We start from the raw sequence: 20080 nt of genomic DNA, 5'->3' as shown, positions 1-20080 counted from the left end.
TTATATAACAATAAATCCTACCTTGTGTACAGTTGTGAAGGAAGTTAACCGAATGTACACTATACACAAAGCAATGAATGGTGATTATGCTATTTCCTCTTCCAAGAAGTTTGTATGTGTTTGTTTGCACTATTTAAATTCATATTGCTGCTGCTATGGCAGATATCTGTAGAGCGTGTACGAAGCCATTGAGAAATGTGATTTTGCTACGCTGACGCCATCTTGTTGCCTTATAGGCATTTTGCTCTGTTATAGCTTAAATACAAATTAGATGCACCTGTTTTGTAGGAGTAATTCATTATTTGCAAGGCTATGCTTATAACCTCTCATATTCAATTGTTAGCGAGACGGGTGAAAGGGCCATCTTTTCCATTGGGCACGATGGGCAGCTGCCCGGGGGCCCCACGGACAAGGGGGCCCCATAGGCAGGGCTCTTGATTGGAATAAATAATCCTGAAAAAAAAAACCTGAAAAAAAAACTTTCAAGGGTCACTGAGCAAGTACATCTATCTATCTCTATCTATCTATATCTATATCTATATCTATATCTATATATCTATATCTATATCTATATCTATATATATATATATATATGTATAGGGGCCCCGGTGCCCTGCTTTGCCCGGGGGCCCATAATGTTGTGGGTCTGGGCTGGGTGTCCCTAGGGGGGTGGCCTGCTAACATTTTTCAGCGGACCACGCTCCCTAGGGAATCCAGGCCAGCGCTGAACAGTCTGTGGGTGTTTAATCATTATGGCCGTGGGACCCAAACTGCGTTTCCCCCCCGCTATAGTGCCTATCACCCCCGGATGGTCTGCCTAGTGCTGGTTTAATTAAAATAGGAGGAACCCTACGCAAAAATTTTCAAAGATTTTAACACACACAGCAATAGCCTGCCAGCACTAGGGTTAAGACTAAATAGAGTGGGGAGCAAACGCTTTTGGTTTTAAAAAAAATAAATAAATAACATGCTACTTTTCACAATTTTGATGAGAGCTGACTTTAAATAAAGTTTAAATACATGCACCACTAATGGATTTTTTAAAAGGGGGAACTTTCAAAAAATGATTAATTATTACACTTTTATTTTTTTTTAAAAATAGTACTTTTCAGTTTGTAGGTTATTTTTATGAACTTTTATACCTATTTTTTCAGTTTAATGTATATTTTTCTTAACTTAATAAAAAAAAATTTTCTTTGAGCAGACCAAGGAGGTGCGAGATGAAACAGCAGATTTGCCTGTTTCACCCACAGCGTTAAAAAACAATTGAATAGCTTTTTTCGCTGAGGGTTCGCATCCAGCCTATACTTTAACATTGACAAATGTTTGGAGCGCGATAAGACCATTTTGGTAAAAAAAAAAATAATTGAATTGCGGGAGAAGTTTCCGCGCTCGAAAATAAGGAAAAAAAAAAAGACGTAACGCGCTCGAAATTACAAACTCGCTAATAATTGAATACCCCCCATAGTGTCACAGTTAAGCTTTTAGCAGCTGTTCAATACACAAAAATGTTTACTGGTTACCGAATAACGGTGTACTGATACTGACAAGCATGATAGTTATTATTATTATTATTATCCTTTATTTGTTAGGCGCCACAAGAGTTCCGCAGCGCCGTACACAGTACAAACAGTAGACTATACAGGGTGAGACATAACTGAACAGTAAACAATAAATACCAAAACTTAAGAGGCTCCAGGCAGGCTGATGCAGTACAGACGGAGCAGAAGAACAGGTATGGAGACAGGAGGGAAGAGGGCCCTGCTCAATGAGCTTACATCCTAAGGGAGGGTAAACAAAACACAAGCACAAAGGGAGCCAGTTGACGTGTAAGGGCAGAATAGGGGCGGGTAGGACGGGTTAGGTGGAAGATTGGTAGGCTTTAAGGAACAGGTGGGTTTTGAGTGCCCGTTTGAAGGAGCTTAGATTGGGAGAGAGACGGATGGAGCGGGGGAGGTCGTTCCAGTGAAGGGGGGCTGCACGGGAGAAGTCCTGGATTCTGGAGTGGGATGAGGTGACCAGGGTGGAGGAGAGGCGACGGTCATAGTTACTGTAATTCCTAGTGAATAAATGTTAATCTCTATGCAAAAGTTTTTTCTTCACAGGTCTCCAGCAAAAAAGACCCTTTAGGCAATCCAGATTGCATTGATCCAACTTCCAATGAATAGAAGTTTGCAATATGTTTTGGTCTACTGTCACAACAAACATAAGTATAAACTAATGATAGATTTAAAGAACGTAGACTCTGCTGAGTAATAATTACCTTGTTTATGAAATAGATATTAGAGCTTATGGGCTATTCGCATAGCAAATGCATGATCTAGGTTGTTTTTCTGTAAGTCGTAGAAGGTGAGAAGATGTTTTTAAAGAGAAAAGGAGAAACATAGTTGAATATGAAATAGTGTTTAGGTTTATTTTTGGTTTTTTTTTTTAGGGATGAGCGCACTCGGATTTATGAAATCCGAGCCCACCCGAACGTTGCGGATCCGAGTCGGATCCGAGACAGATCCGGGTATTGGCGCCAAATTCAAATGTGAAACTGAGGCTCTGACTCATAATCCCGTTGTCGGATCTCGCGATACTCGGATCCTATAAATTCCCCGCTAGTCGCCGCCATCTTCACTCGGGCATTGATCAGGGTAGAGGGAGGGTGTGTTAGGTGGTCCTCTGTCCTGGTAGATCTCGTGCTGTGCTGTTTAGTTCTGTGCTGTGCTGTTTAGTTCTGTGCTGTGCTGTGCTGTGCTGTGCTGTGTTCTGCAGTATCAGTCCAGTGGTGCTGTGTGCTGTGCTCTGTCCTTCTGAGGTCAGTGGTGCTGCTGGGTCCTGTGCTGTGTCCTGTTCAGTCCAGTGGTGCTGTGTCCTGTGCTCTGTGCTTTTAAGGGCATAGTTATTTCCCCAATATTCCCCTGTGTTTAAAAAAATAAACAAAAGTTTTTTTAAAAAATACCAAAAACTACTTAAATTTATTTTAATTACCACAAAATTTGCACAACCAATCCTGCAGTATAAGCCCATTGGTACTGCAATATTACCAAGTTCACACATTCAGCAGTAAAAGTCCAGTGGTACTGCAATATTACAAAGTTTACACATTCTGCAGTATCAGTCCAGTGGTGCTGTGTCCTGTGCTCTGTCCTGCTGAGTTCCGTAGTGCTGCTGGGTCCTGTGCCGTGTCCTGTTCAGTCCAGTGGTGCTGTGTCCTGTGCTCTGTGCTTCTAAGGGCATAGTTATTTCCCCATTATTCCCAAGTTTTTAAAAAATAAAAAAAAAGTAAAAAAAAATAAAATTTTTAAAAAAAAAAAAAAATATATAATAATTATAACCAAATTTGCAAAACCAATCCAGCAGTATAAGTCCATTGGTACTGCAATATTACAAAGTTCACACATTCTGCAGTATCAGTCCAGTGGTGCTGTGTCCTGTGCTCTGTCCTGATGAGGTCCGTAGTGCTGCTGGGTCCTGTGCCGTGTCCTGTTCAGTCCAGTGGTGCTGTGTCCTGTGCTCTGTGCTTCTAAGGGCATAGTTATTTCCCCATTATTCCCAAGTTTTTAAAAAATAAAAAAAAGTAAAAAAAAATAAAAAATTTAAAAAAAAATAAATAAATATAATAATTATAACCAAATTTGCAAAACCAATCCAGCAGTATAAGTCCATTGGTACTGCAATATTACCAAGTTCACACATTCTGCAGTATCTTGTGCTACATATAATGGAGACCAAAAATTTGGAGGATAAAGTAGGGAAAGATCAAGACCCACTTCCTCCTAATGCTGAAGCTGCTGCCACTAGTCATGACATAGACGATGAAATGCCATCAACGTCGTCTTCCAAGCCCGATGCCAGATCTCGTAGTACCGGGCATGTAAAATCCAAAAAGCCCAAGTTAAGAAAAAGTAGCAAAAAGAGAAACTTAAAATCATCTGAGGAGAAACGTAAAGTTGCCAATATGCCATTTACGACACGGAGTGGCAAGGAATGGCTTAGGCCCTGGCCCGTGTTCATGACTAGTGGTTCAGCTTCACCCACGGATCTTAGCCCTCCTCCTCCTCCCCCCCCCTACAAAAAATTGAAGAGAGTTATGCTGTCAGCAACAAAACAGCAAACAACTCTGCCTTCTAAAGAGAAATTATCACAAATCCACAAGGCGAGTCCAAGGATGTTGGTGGTTGTCAAGCCTGACCTTCCTATCACTGTACGGGAAGAGGTGGCTCGGGAGGAGGCTATTGATGATGTAGCTGGCGCTGTGGAGGAACTTGATGATGAGGATGGTGATGTGGTTATTGTAAATGAGGCACCAGGGGGGGAAACAGCTGATGTCCATGGGATGAAAAAGCCCATCGTCATGCCTGGTCAGAAGACCAAAAAATGCACCTCTTCGGTCTGGAGTTATTTTTATCCAAATCCAGACAACCAATGTATGGCCATATGTAGCTTATGTAAAGCTCAAATAAGCAGGGGTAAGGATCTTGCCCACCTAGGAACATCCTCCCTTATACGTCACCTGAATAACCTTCATAGTTCAGTGGTTAGTTCAGGAACTGGGGCTAGGACCCTCATCGGTACAGGGACACCTAAATCCCGTGGTCCAGTTGGATACACACCAGCAACACCCTCCTCGTCAACTTCCTCCACAATCTCCATCAGATTCAGTCCTGCAGCCCTAGTCAGCAGCCAGACTGAGTCCTCCTCAATACGGGATTCATCCGAGGAATCCTGCAGCGGTACGCCTACTACTGCCACTGCTGCTGTTGCTGCTGTTAGTCGGTCATCTTCCCAGAGGGGAAGTCGTAAGACCGCTAAGTCTTTCACAAAACAATTGACCGTCCAACAGTCGTTTGCCATGACCACAAAATACGATAGTAGTCACCCTATTGCAAAGCGTATAACTGCGGCTGTAACTGCAATGTTGGTGTTAGACGTGCGCCCGGTGTCCGCCATCAGTGGAGTGGGATTTAGAGGGTTGATGGAGGTATTGTGTCCCCGGTACCAAATCCCCTCGAGATTCCACTTCACTAGGCAGGCGATACCAAAAATGTACAGAGAAGTACGATCAAGTGTCCTCAGTGCTCTTAAAAATGCGGTTGTACCCACTGTCCACTTAACCACGGACATGTGGACAAGTGGTTCTGGGCAAACGAAGGACTATATGACTGTGACAGCCCACTGGGTAGATGCATCCCCTTCCGCAGCAACAGCAACAGCTGCATCAGTAGCAGCATCTACAAAATGGCTGCTCATGCAAAGGCAGGCAACATTGTGTATTACAGGCTTTAATAAGAGGCACAACGCTAACAACATATTAGAGAAAATGAGGGAAATTATCTCCCAGTGGCTTACCCCACTTAGACTCTCATGGGGATTTGTGGTGTCAGACAATGCCAGTAACATTGTGCGGGCATTAAATATGGGCAATTTCCAGCACGTCCCATGTTTTGCCCACACCATTAATTTGGTGGTGCAGCATTACCTCAAGAGTGACAGGGGTGTGCAGGAGATGCTTGCGGTGGCGCGCAAAATTGCTGGACACTTTCGGCATTCAGCCAGTGCCTACCGCAGACTAGAGGCACATCAAAAAAGCATGAACCTGCCCTGCCATCACCTCAAACAAGAGGTTGTGACGCGCTGGAACTCCACCCTCTATATGCTGCAGAGGATGGAGGAGCAGCAAAAGGCCATTCAGGCCTACACAGCCACCTACGACATAGGCAAAGGAGTGGGGATGCGCCTCAGTCAAGCGCAGTGGAGACTGATTTCCGTGTTGTGCAAGGTTCTGCAGCCATTTGAACTTGCCACACGAGAAGTCAGTTCCGACACTGCCAGCTTGAGTCAGGTCATTCCCCTGATCAGGCTGTTGCAGAAGCAGCTGGAGAAAGTGAGGGAGGAGCTGGTAAGCCATTGCGATTACACCAAGCATGTAGCTCTTGTGGATGTAGCACTTCGTACGCTTTGCCAGGATCCGAGGGTGGTCACTCTTTTAAAGTCAGAGGAATACATTCTGGCCACCGTGCTCGATCCTCGGTTTAAAGCGTATGTTGTGTCTCTGTTTCCGGCGGACACAAGTCTACAGCGGTGCAAAGACCTGCTGGTCAGGAGATTGTCCTCTGAAGAGGACCGTGACATGCCAACAGCTCCACCCTCATTTTCTTCCACATCTATGGCTGCGAGGAAAAAGCTCAGTTTTCCCAAAAGAGGCACTGGCGGGGATGCTGATAACATCTGGTCCGGACTGAAGGACCTGCCAACCATTGCAGACATGTCTACTCTCGCTGCATTGGATGCTGTCACAATAGAAAAAATTGTGGATGATTACTTTGCTGACACCATCCAAGTAGACATGTCAGACAGTCCATATTGTTACTGGCAGGAAAAAAAGGCAGTTTGGAAGCCCCTGTACAAACTGGCTCTATTATACCTGAGTTGTCCCCCCTCCAGTGTGTACTCGGAAAGAGTTTTTAGTGCAGCGGGGAACCTGGTCAGTGAGCGGCGAAAGAGGTTGCTTCCTCACAACGTTGAAAAAATGATGTTTATAAAAATGAATAATCAATTCCTCAATGAAGTACAGCACTGCCCTCCAGATACTACAGAGGGACCTGTGGTTGTGGAGTCCAGCGGGGACGAATTGATAATGTGTGATGAGGAGGAAGTACACACTGTAGGGGGAGAGGAATCAGAGGTTGAGGATGAGGACGACATCTTGCCTCAGTAGAGCCTGTTTAGTCTGTACAGGGAGAGATGAATAGCTTTTTTGGTGTGGGGGCCCAAACAAACCAATCATTTCAGCCAAAGTTGTTTGGTAGGCCCTGTCGCTGAAATGATTGGTTTGTTAAAGTGTGCATGTCCTATTTCAACAACATAAGGGTGGGTGTGAGGGCCCAAGGACAATTCCATCTTGGAACTTTTTTTTTGGCATTATATGACCAATCAACAGTCGTTTGCCATGTTCAAAAAGTAAAACCAAATTTAAAAAAATTCAAGAAATTAAACCAAAAGTAAAATGCCGTGTCATAATTTAAAACAAGAGGTATTGACGTGCTCTAAAACTACTGTATTGTTGTTTATATTTTATAAACACTACACTTGAAAGCTTGAGTCTTTCAATAAAAAAGTAACTGTCCATTGCACGAATATTTGCAACAGGGACAATTTTAGGGTTAAGAAAGCCAACTAATAACACTTCGACGCTGTCTGTCTTTATAAACACTACACTTGGAAGTTGGAGGAGGTATTGTGGCCCCGGCACCAAATTTACTACCGGGGCCACTCCACTGTGCAGTCCATATTTAGGTGTATCAGATATTAAACAACGGTGACAGTTGATGCCCAATTTTTTAATTATATTGTGGCCTCGGTACCAAATTGTGTACCGGGGCCACCACACTACGCAGTCCAGATACTTGTTTGGTGGAATTCAGACCAGTTGAGGGTTTTATTATTATATTGTGGGGACCACTCTATCTATACCACACTACAACTCTATATATCACTCTATTTCATACTTTAATTCTATTTAATACTTTAATTCTATTTCATACTTTAATTCTATTTAGTACTTTAATTCTATTTCATACTTTAATTCTATTTCATACTTTAATTCTATTACTAATTACCATAAAGAGGAACTGCCGCTTCTATTTAATACTTTAATTCTATTAGTAGTTACCATAAAGAGGAACAAAATAAACCAATTTTACCAAAAGTATAATATGACTTAGACTTACAAACACTACACTTGAAAGATGGTGCCTTTAAATGAAAAAGTCAGTCTTCATTGCACGACTATGTGCAACAGGGACAGTTTTTTGGTTTACAAAGTCAACCAATAACACTTGGACCCTGTCTGTCTTTAACATACTTGATGGGATCTCAATGACGAATTGTCTGTACCATGTTTGGAGGAGGTATTGTGGCCCCGGTATCAAATTGGGTACCGGGGCCACCCCACTACGCAGTCCAGATACTTGTTTGGTGGAATTCTGACACGTGGAGGGTGTATTTATTTTATTGTGGCCCCGGTATCAAATTGGGTACCGGGGCCACCCCACTACGCAGTCCAGATACTTGTTTGGTGGAATTCTGACACGTGGAGGGTTTTTTAATTATATTGTGGCCTCGGTACCAAATTGTGTACCGGGGCCACCACACTACGCAGTCAAGATAGATAGATGCGTATCATAGATAAAGTACATTCAGTGGTGTGGGGCAAATTGAAAAATATTCAAAATGCACTGACATTATCAAAAACAAGAGGTTGTCACACGCTAAAACTCCAACATGTGTATGATGGAGAGGATGGAGGAGCAGCCGTATGTGTAGTGTAATGCAGATCTGTTGAAGGTTTTTTATATATTTTATTGTGGTGCCCAGTGCCCACTCCTCTACGCAGTCCAGGTACATTTATTGGTGCGATTCATAAAAGTTCAGGGTTTTTAAGATATTGTGGTGACCCACTCCTCTACGCAGTCCAGGTACATTTATTGGTGCGAATCAAACTAGTTGATGGTTTTCTTATTATATATATTGTGGTGACCCACTCCTCTATGCAGTCCAGGTACATTTATTGGTGCGAATCAAACAAGTTGATGGTTTTCTTATTATATATATTGTGGTGACCCACTCCTCTACGCAGTCCAGGTACATTTATTGGTGCGATTCATAAAAGTTCAGGGTTTTAAATATATTGTGGTGACCCACTCCTCTACGCAGTCCAGGTACATTTATTGGTGCGAATCAAACAAGTTGATGGTTTTCTTATTATATATATTGTGGTGACCCACTCCTCTACGCAGTCCAGGTACATTTATTGGTGCGATTCATAAAAGTTCAGGGTTTTTAATATATTGTGGTGACCCACTTCTCTACGCAGTCCAGGTACATTTATTGGTGCGAATCAAACTAGTTGATGGTTTTCTTATTATATATATTGTGGTGACCCACTCCTCTACGCAGTCCAGGTACATTTATTGGTGCGAATCAAACAAGTTGATGGTTTTCTTATTATATATATTGTGGTGACCCACTCCTCTACGCAGTCCAGGTACATTTATTGGTGCGATTCATAAAAGTTCAGGGTTTTTAATATATTGTGGTGACCCACTCCTCTACGCAGTCCAGGTACATTTATTGGTGCGAATCAAACAAGTTGATGGTTTTCTTATTATATATATTGTGGTGACCCACTCCTCTAGGCAGTCCAGGTACATTTATTGGTGCGATTCATAAAAGTTCAGGGTTTTTAATATATTGTGGTGACCCACTCCTCTACGCAGTCCAGGTACATTTATTGGTGCGAATCAAACTAGTTGATGGTTTTCTTATTATATATATTGTGGTGACCCACTCCTCTACGCAGTCCAGGTACATTTATTGGTGCGAATCAAACAAGTTGATGGTTTTCTTATTATATATATTGTGGTGACCCACTCCTCTAGGCAGTCCAGGTACATTTATTGGTGCGATTCATAAAAGTTCAGGGTTTTTAATATATTGTGGTGACCCACTCCTCTACGCAGTCCAGGTACATTTATTGGTGCGAATCAAACAAGTTGATGGTTTTCTTATTATATATATTGTGGTGACCCACTCCTCTACGCAGTCCAGGTACATTTATTGGTGCGATTCATAAAAGTTCAGGGTTTTTAATATATTGTGGTGACCCACTCCTCTACGCAGTCCAGGTACATTTATTGGTGCGATTCATAAAAGTTCAGGGTTTTTAATATATATTGTGGTGACCCACTCCTCTACGCAGTCCAGGTACATTTATTGGTGCGAATCATAAAAGTTCAGGGTTTTTAATATATATTGTGGTGACCCACTCCTCTACGCAGTCCAGAAAGATACCTTGTTGCAACGTTTTGGACTAATAACTATATTGTGAGGTGTTCAGAATACACTGTAAATTAGTGGAAATGCTTGTTATTGAATGTTATTGAGGTTAATAATAGCCTAGGAGTGAAAATAAGCCCAAAAACTTGATTTTTAAACTTTTTATGTTTTTTTCAAAAAAAATCCGAATCCAAAACCTTAAATCCGAACCGAGACCTTTCGTCAAGTGTTTTGCGAGACAAATCCGAACCCCAAAAATAACGAAAATCCGGATCCAAAACACAAAACACGAGACCTCAAAAGTCGCCGGTGCACATCCCTAGTTTTTTTTAACCAAATTTTATATCAGATGGTTTGAAAGAGAGTAATGCAATGTAATGTCAAATTATGGTAGATAACAAAGGTTTTTATTCTTTTATCCTCATAATAGTTTTGAGTCAATCAGTGTTGTAAAGACATTCACTGCCCTTATTTACTGTGCTATAATCATCATATACTGTAAATACCTCTTTGTATCATGGGTATGGTAATGCATTGATGGGAATTCAATGTTTGTACATAAATGAAAAAAGCCTTAAGACTTTAAGAGCTCCTGCAATAGCACTTCTGGATGATAGCAATCCATTTATACTCTCCTCTGAGCAGAGCCAAATGTTTAACCAATTTTAAGTTGAAGTAACTTCAGTGCCAGCACTGACTTTGCCAGATTATGACAAGCCTTTCACATTATCTTGTTATAAAGAAAGTGCACATGGACAAGGAGTACCGACACAGATACATGGTCGCAAGCTAAGGTCACTTGCATACTACTCTGCACAATTAGACCCAGTCATATGAACAGTGGCTGCAGCGGCCATAGTGTTTGGAAAAAGTACAGATATTGTGCTAGGGCACCCAGTAACCCTAATGATGCCACATGCGGTAACAGAAATTTTAAATCAAGCACAAACAAAACACTTCTCAGCAGCCAGACTAAGTAGCACTGCTAACTCCCTGTAACATTACACTTAAGTGGTGCACAATGTTGAATCCTGCTGCCTTATTGCAGCAAGTTTCAAAAGATGGGAGAAGTACCTGTATCTATCGGGGTTCTCCTAGGGATTTGGGGGAATCCTATCCCAGCTTGAACAGGAAGAAAAAATGCAAACACAAAAGTTTTCTGAATATGATTGTGTAGAACTAATGAGACAAGGATCTTTGGTTTTATCTGACATAAAAGATACACCGCTACCAAATGCAGACATCTTACGCTACCACATAAATGGTGTTTCTTATACAGGCTGTGCTCTAACCACACACACAGAAATAGTGATTCAACAGACTCTTCCGAGTCACATGTCAGCACAAGAACCTGAACTAAAGGCACTGACACTTGCATACATATATACAAAAGGACTGATTTAAGTTATGCGTTTGTAATTGCGCATGATTATGGCCGTATATGGAAAAGTAGGGATCTTATGGGTTTAGTAAGCAAACCAGTCAATATGCTGAACATACCAGGGCACTGTTCACTGCATTCCAGCTGTCCTCCAAACAGTGATGAAGGTGAAGACACACACAGAGATACTACCCCCCAAAGCTAAGTGAAATAGACTGGTAGACCAGGCCGCACGAGAAGCAGCCATAGCCCCAGTACCCCAAGGGGAGTCTATTTACCTAGTGACCCACTGACCCCAAGGTTGACTGTACCACACTTCAACGTATGCAGAGACAAGCAACAGAAAATGAGAAAAAGACTTGGTCAAAACATGGAGCACTAGAAGTGCAAGGAGAATGGAGTAAAGGTCAGCGTTTGCATCTGCCAAAAGCCCTTTACCCCATTATGGCTAATATATTGCATGGGAAAGTGCATCTGGGAAAAGATGCAATGGTTGCACTGTTCTGTTATAGCTTAAATACAAATTAGATGCACCTGTTTTGTAGGAGTAATTCATTATTTGCAAGGCTATGCTTATAACCTTGGACATAGCAGACAGGAGATAAGCCTGTTGATAATGAGAGAATATACTAACATCTGTGTGAAGGGAACATGAGTGGTTAAAATGTTTTGGGGCGTAGTTTTCTGTAATACGTGATTTTTGCTATATAGATAGGAACTAGTAACTAATAAAGCAGAGTTTATTGTACACTCAAACCATGCAGTGTATTTAATTCTCTCCAGCTGATGAGCTCATAACTGATAAACTGAAACTTACAGGTGAACAATCTGAATTAGATTCAACAGCATGATCATTTCAGCAGTTGGTTATGGGAGATGAAAATCACAGATCTGGGGGTAAATGTATCAATATGCGGGTTCTTCAACACCCGCGTGTTCAGCCTCTTCCGCGACTAAATTTCAAGCGGCGCTGCATTGTAAAGGGTTAACTTCCCTTTACAATGCAGCGCCGCTTGAAATTTAATCGCGGAAGAGGCTGAACACGCGGGTGTTGAAGAACCCGCATATTGATACATTTACCCCCTGATGGTAGTATGTGTAGGTGTGCATGCCTGAACCGGCATACTCATCGGGACTTTCAGTCATTAGTAAAATCGTTACAGAGATTGCATCTGAAATAATTGTCTGTAGTGTGTACACAGCTTTACTATATATAATGTGTAGATAGATATATTTAGATATTGATATATTTATAGATATACTGTACATAGCACTAGAGAAAAACATTTGTTCAACAAATCTGCACCACGCCCCTTTATGGCTCTGTGAAAATAAGGACTTTTGGGAGGTATGCAACAAATCAGATGTGGGCAAAAATAGCTGCTTTCAGACACTAGTGGACAAAGGGCAAAGATCAGACCATGGGGTCTGAGAAATGTGATTTTGCTAAGCTGACGCCATCTTGTTGCCTTATAGCCATTTTATTCTCTTATAGCTTAAAGACAGATTAGATACTGCTAGTATGTAGGAGGTATTCATTGTTTGCAAGAAACTATGCCCATGACCTTTGATATAGCAGATAGGAGATAAAGCAACTCCCTTGGGGAGAATTCCTATGTGAAGTGTGAGAATGTAGCAAGATCTGTGTAAAGGGTTAAGCATGAGTGGTTAAAACCTTTTGGGGTGTAGTTTTCTGTAATATGTGATTTTGTGCTATATAGATATGGACTTGTAACTAATAAATCAGAGCTAATTGTACATGCAGAACTTGCAGTGTATTTAATTCTCTCCGGCTGACGAGCTCATAAACTGACACTTACAGGTGAACAATTTGATTTAGATTCGACAGGTCCTTATAGTTCTTTTTAAAACAGCAAGTTCAGATTTAGGATGTGGACTAAAGCTCAAGTTCAAATTGGCCAAGCACTTGAAGAGACTCACCTCTTTGCAACAATGTGTCTCTTGCTCAGGAAAACAAGTGTTGAGGTAGTACTTTTAGGACCAAACTATACAAGCTAAAATAGGCTACTCTATAGTGTACTACCCAAACTAGTGGGCTCAGGGTAAATGCCCCTTTTTCCTCTTTATTAAAACAGCCCTGTTTGCAAATAATGTGTTCCCTCTTTATACCCCAGCTTAAAACACTGCACATATCTACTGTCAAATTAGGATAGTGGGTGACATATAATGGATTTCATTTCATATATTTGTGTGCAGAGAATACACCTAGTGGTAAGTGATAGTTTGCTATAATGGAGGAACATTGTACTACTTATTCTGGGATATGCCAAACTGCGTTACAGCTGGATGCATATAATTTAATACTTGGAGGAATTGGCAAATGCAAATGCAGCTTATACTCCTATATATCCAGAGATAAAAGGGGACTATCAGGCAGTTAGCAATTCACACCCCATAAACCATTGTACCTTGGATGTCAGTGTGCCGATATTTTCAGGTTAGACACAGAGGACACGAATTGACAGAGTGCATATAGAGCTCTATACCATATAGGAGCATGGAAGTGGTGTGAATATTCTGATTAATCTTATAATTTATAATCATTAAGGAGATAAGTGGCAATTAGACCACCTCAAGTTAAACTTATCAGATACCATAGAACTGTTATAACAGATCTCTGCAACTGCGGGTCATCTACACAACTGACCCTTGATTATACCTGCAGGTTTGCTAAATTTAAACCTCCATACCATATGGTCTATGTAATAAGACCATATAGGTATAATATTATTGTGCATCCAGACCAATTTAAATCACATTTTTATCTATGAGCACAATTTTACTTTATATTTCGCTTTTTAATACATGTCAATAAAAGTTATGTTTTAAAAGATGGCACTAGAACTTGTTCATTCAAGTGGTAAAGTTCAGAGGATTTAGTGCACCTAATCAAAAGAAACTTCTGTTCTTTCTTTCCTTTCAATTATGATATGGTTATGTTTCTAGGTAGCACCCCAGCCAAACAAGTTTATTTACTTATCACACTTTTATTACAATATATGTGTATCAGTGCTGGGATCTAATCCTCCAGTTGGTGCGGTAGAATAACCCCCTTTTTTCTGCACATATGCCAAACTGTGTAAGAGTAAAATAGATAAATAGCTTTATGTACAAAACTATACTTAGGTTTTTATCGTGAAATGTTAAAACTTCTAAAAGCTAAAAATACAATGACTTGCAAAAGAATTCAAACCGTTGACCAATTCTGTCTTTGTACATTATAACAAATGCTATACTGTAATTTTGTAATTTGCTTGTATTTCCCACATGTCAGGTGCTGAATTAAAATTATCTACATGAAATGTAATTTCAAAACACAAACAGTTAATGAAATTTATATATTTGATTTACATATTACAAATGTTTTTGCTGCCCATCCTGTTGATTTAGTGTACAATATATTTTAGCTATTACACATTTTCTCTCTATTGCATATAGATAAAGGGTCTGGTTGACGTACATTTGTGTTTTCACATTGTTTTACATCCTATTGTATATTTTGATAATTAGAGAAACAACAACTTTAAAATGCAAGCAGTGCTCAATAATAGCTATTGATGGGCAATTATTTATGTCTTACTATCACAACTCACATATTACAGTTATGGATCAGCTTGGGTTGTGAGAATTACTCAATTTATCTCTTCTCTCCTTACTTAATTAGCGCATAGTGTATGCAAATTCATTCAAATAAATTCACGTTTAAATAGTGAGCAGTGTCAAGGAAATGACCATTCAGCAGAATAAGTGCAATCAGATCCTTTCTCTGTAACTGCTCGGCTCAGACATGAAGAATCTCCTGTGGTTACTTTCTGTTGTATCTTTAGTACAATGTAAGATCATTGTCTTACTGAGATTTAGTTTTCAGTTGCATTTTTGAAAGTTCTAAACATATGTTGTTTCTTTACAGGTGTCTCTTCCCAGGTTTCATTTACACAGTCTGGTCCTGGAACTGTGAAGCCATCACAGACTCTGGAACTGACCTGTAAAGTGACCGGTGCTTCCCTCACTGACAGCTCTAAGATATGGGCAGTACACTGGATCCGCCAAGCCCCAGGGAAAGGGCTGGAGTGGTTGGGAAGAATAAGATATGATGAATTGAAAAACTTTGCTCAATCTATTGAGGGACGATTGACTTTGTCCAGAGACACAAATAAAGGAGAAGTTTATTTCAAACTCACTGGGGTGAGACCAGAGGAAACTGGAACATATTATGCTGCAAGAGAGTCACTGTGTGACAAATCATCTGATGTTATATACATAAAGTACTTCAATGGCTAATTACAGATCAAAGCTACATAAAAACTAGATACACTTTATTTATTTACGTAAACATGTCTCATTTTATATTTTTATTAGGTTGGAATGAAAAAGACGGGTAAAACGTGCAAACTTCTTTTTTTACAAGTGCTTTATTTATATGCAAAATAACATCTTCATACTGACTTTAGTTTGACGGATTAACTCAATTCTACACAAACAGCATGTGTATCATTGGTGCATGCAGGTAATGGCTCCAAATCATCCCTCGGCTGCTCTTACAGATTAAGGAGGTTCCAGCAGTTCAGAAAAAACATTTGAATGACATCTAAGAGGTATCCCAGGTACAACCTCAGTCACAACTGCCTCACTCTGCGGTCTCCTCCACCTTCCTTCATCTACCCCTCTCCTCCTTCATCTGATGGAGAGAAATCCAATCACACCAACCATATCATTAATCATCGCCATTTTAATATTTCATCACTAGCAGAAAGGTGTCTGGCCCTTTTATAGGCATTATACTAAAATGTCTGCCTTTTTCTGGTGGTTTGACGTGTAGTTTTACAAGCCGCAGTTTAACACATTGTATGATCTGTACTTATTCCATATTGTAAACTTTTGATGGCGGTTTCAGTTCTAGCATTTTATGTGCAGTTTTGTCGCACATCAAAGTGCTAAAAACCATGTGGTTTGGCAAAACTGCATTTTAGTAAATATTCCCCTAAATGTCTTTGAGGTGCTAACAGAGGAGCACCACATAGATGTAGGGTAGCCATTGGTGAAGCTCAAATCTCAACTCCTAACATACAAATCATAGTGCAGATCAGTGTAAATAGCCATTACAGCTAATTGAAGGCAGATTACATCTAAATTACCCACTTTGCAAATGTAATATTTAAGCTGCCCCTAAAATAAGTTCTTTACCCATTCCTTTCAAATGTGTGTTTAGAACTCCATTGAAATAAAATTAAAAAAAATCAGACAGCGTTACTCTCTTCTCAAATCGCCCGCCAGCCAGAGCAGTAGACATCCTGGGCTTTTCGCCATCATATAGTGAAGGGGTCAGCGCAGGGCTAGTACTTATATGAAGAATAAGGGGGCACAAAAAAAAAGTGAGCCCTCATCCTAGAGACTACAAGACCTGCGCTGAAAAGTGCTGGGGCACCTCCCACACGTCCTGGGATGTGATGGTTGGGGTAATAAAGAGGATTGGGACCGCTGGAGTGACAAAATTTCCACCCCTATGGTGCCTGTATAATGGGCAAGGGTCCCTAAAAAACACAGACAGACTTCCTAAGATGAAATTTAATTGAATAAAACACTCCCTGTTGCTGCATGTTTGCCACTTTGATTTAAAGTAAAATATTTTCTTTCTTCAGCCGCCATAGACCAATTAAGAAAAGATAACTAAAACCCCCAAAACATAAAAAAAAAGTCAATTGTTCAATACTGCTCTCTAAGAAATGATCAAAGCCAAGAGTACAGTGCTGGACCTAATGAATATGTCACAAAGTGCAGCAAGAGTCGGTCAGGAGTGGATTGCAAGTTACTAATTTAATCATATGTTCACTGTAACATTATAGTATTTTATTAACTATAGTATTATAGTCAAGGAATATCCTAATTTATTATCAGTGCAATACAACAAAATCGCAATGTGTGGAATGTTCTTTTTGCACTTCCTACATCTGAAAAAAATTCACAGGACTTGTTATATTCATAGTCGAGTCTGTGACCCATTTGGTCCTTATAGTTCTTTTTAAAACAGCAGGTTCAGATTTAGGATGTAGACTAATGTTCAAATTCAAATTGGTGAAGCACTTGAAGAGACTCACCTCTGTGAAACAATGCGTCTCCTGCTCAAGAAAACAGGCGTTAAGGTAAACTTTTAGGAAAAAACTATACAAGCTAAAATAGTTTGCTCTATAATTTACTACCCAAACTAGTGGGCTCAGGGTAAATGCCCCTTTTTACTCTTTATTAAAACAGCCCTGTTTGCAACCAATGTGTTCCTCTTTATACCCCAGCTTAAAACACTGCACATATCTACTGTCAAATTAGGGTAGTGGGTGACATATAATGGATTTCATTTCATATATTTCTGTGCAGAGAATACACGTGGTGGTAAGTGATAGTTTGTTATAATGGAGGAACATTGTGTTACTTATTCTGGGATATGCCAAACGGTGTAAGATTAAAATAGATAAAAAGCTTTATGTACAAAACTATACTTAGGTTTTTATCGTGAAATGTTAAAACTTCTAATAGCTAAAAAATACACTGCCTTGCAAAAGAATTCAAACCGTTGTACAATATAACAAATGCTATACTGTAATTTTGTAATTTATTTATATGTCCCATATATCAGGTACTGAATGAAAATTATCTACAAAAAATGTAATTTCAATATAAAAACATGTAATGGAATCCATATATGGGTTTATATATGATAAATTATTTTTGCTGTAGATTCTGTTGATTTAGTGTCTAATATATTTTAGCTATTACACATTTTTCTCTTTTGGCATATAGATAAGGGGTCTGATTCATTAAGGAAATAAAGCAGAAAAATGGGTAACTTTGAACCTTGGCGAATTGGAACTTTTGCCTTGGAGCACCTTGCCATAAGGCAAAAGTGATAACTAAGTTGCTCGGAGATCAAAACATCTAAATTTTGGGTCCATGGCCAGGAAACTCCCCAGACCTTAATCCCATCGAGAACTTGTGGTCAATCCTCAAGAGGCAGGTGGACAAACACAAAACCAACAAATTCTGACAAACTCCAAGCATTGATTAGGCAAGAATGGGCGGCTATCAGTCAGTATGTGGTCCAGAAGTAGATTGACAGCATGCCAGGGTGAATTGCAGATGTCTTCAAAAAGTAGGGTCAACACTGCAAATATTGACTCTTTCCATAAACCTAATGTAATTGTCAATAAAAGCCTTTGACACTTATGAAATGCTTGTAATTTTAATTCTGTATACCACAGCAACATCTGACAAAAAGGTCTAGAAACACTGAAGCAGCAAACTTTGTGAAAACCAATATTTGTGTCATTCTCAAACCTTTTGGCCATGACTGTACATCCTATTGTATATTTTGATAATTAAAGAAACAACTGTAAAATGCCAGCAGTGCTTAATGGCGCCTAGTGTTGGGCAATTACTTATCTCTTACTATCTCAGCTCACAGATAACTCAATTATAATTGTGGGATTTACTCATTTTTATCTCTTCTCAAATAGGTCATAGTTTATGCAAATTCATTCATACAAATTGTGAGCAGTGTCATGAAAATGTCCACTGAGCAGAATCAGTGCAATCAGATCCTTTCTCTGCAACTCCTCAGCCCAGACATGAAGAATCTCCTGTGGTTACTTTCTGTTGTTTCTTTAGTACAACAGCAGAAAAAAGAGGGCGACAACTGGACTAGGTATTAAGTAGAAATATCCCTATATTACTCTAGAACGTATAGACTTTCAGGACATGATAACTGGTATAGTAATCCTGAAGACTGCACCCAAACACTGATATATGTCTACAAAAGGAAGTACAGAAAGAAGTGTAAATTAGGACACTCCAGGATAATCTCTGTGCTATTAGTGAATAAAATTACAGGGAATCTGCAATAGGCTTTGGTACCTCAATATTTTTTATATAGACACACTTATGCTGGTGTTTATCTGTTCTCCGCTTGTAAAAATAGGTTATCTATGATCTCACTTAAAGTACGCTAAAAATAAAAAATAAACACCAGATCATTGCATTAATTATCATGCTGGTATCACATTTTAAGTAGATCCAAAAAAGTCAGTGCTTGTCCCAAATAATAGATGATTAGAAGGAGCTGCTTGCTTGAAAATCAATTTGATATCTGTATTTTATTTATGTAATAGAAATCAAGATATATGTGAGAAGTCTCTGCCTATAAATAATCTGTCAGTGATCATGGGATAAGCCTTCTAGTATAAGCAGAGAAATTAGAGGTAGCAGATCGAACGCTGATGCGCGTTTCAGTTTGATGGCTTTCTCATTAACACAAGTATTATTAAAGTATATTAGAAATTATTTACTGGTTAATATTCAAATTCATTATAGAACATAAAGGACACAATACATATGAAATTTAGTTCAAACTTTTAGCTTACTAAAAGAATATATAACACTTCATTGGGATTGTATAATTATCCAAAAATATAAAATGAATGTGAGGGAGGTGAAAAGTGAAAACAATTAAAAATAAAATAGTGAAAGAAAACTATATACTAATTTGTGAAGTGATCAGACCAATAAGTGAACAATGTGAAAATTATGATGATGTGACTATTAATTTTAATATTGGATTGTTATAGACTATAGTTATTTAACATATGAATGGACTGTGATAGTACATTGATTTTGTTACTTAATATGTGGTTAGTATGTTAAACTTGAATTAGTTATTAGTTTATATGAAATAAAAAAAATATATAAAATATCTTTATATTTTGTGGGCTGCCATAAAATTGTATAGTGCTGATTCACATATAGAAACTGTCCCAAAAAAATATTGATTAGAATATTGATTGTTATAGACTATAAAATTGTTTATAT

At 39.3% G+C, this 20080-nt stretch overlaps 1 protein-coding gene across 5 annotated transcripts in view; it reads left to right on the top strand.

Moving 5' to 3' along the window:
* The window catches only part of LOC142157993 (uncharacterized), a 459198-nt gene that overhangs the window by 62283 nt on the left and 376835 nt on the right, over window positions 1-20080 (top strand). The window contains exons 1-2 of one of the 5 annotated variants that reach the window (XM_075211522.1): window positions 14779-15060; window positions 15138-15459. The exons of the other annotated variants lie outside the window; for them this stretch is intronic. Of the exons in view, the coding sequence (XP_075067623.1) occupies window positions 15015-15060; window positions 15138-15459 (368 nt within the window). The 5' untranslated portion in view covers window positions 14779-15014. Of the gene's footprint in view, window positions 1-14778; window positions 15061-15137; window positions 15460-20080 lie in introns of those variants that run through there. 5 annotated transcript variants of the gene reach the window in all.

Source organism: Mixophyes fleayi, chromosome 1, assembly GCF_038048845.1.
Source record: "Mixophyes fleayi isolate aMixFle1 chromosome 1, aMixFle1.hap1, whole genome shotgun sequence".
Lineage (NCBI taxonomy): Eukaryota > Metazoa > Chordata > Amphibia > Anura > Limnodynastidae > Mixophyes > Mixophyes fleayi.
The sequence above is the reverse complement of the archived record's forward strand: the minus strand, read 5'-3'. Positions and strand labels throughout refer to the sequence as shown.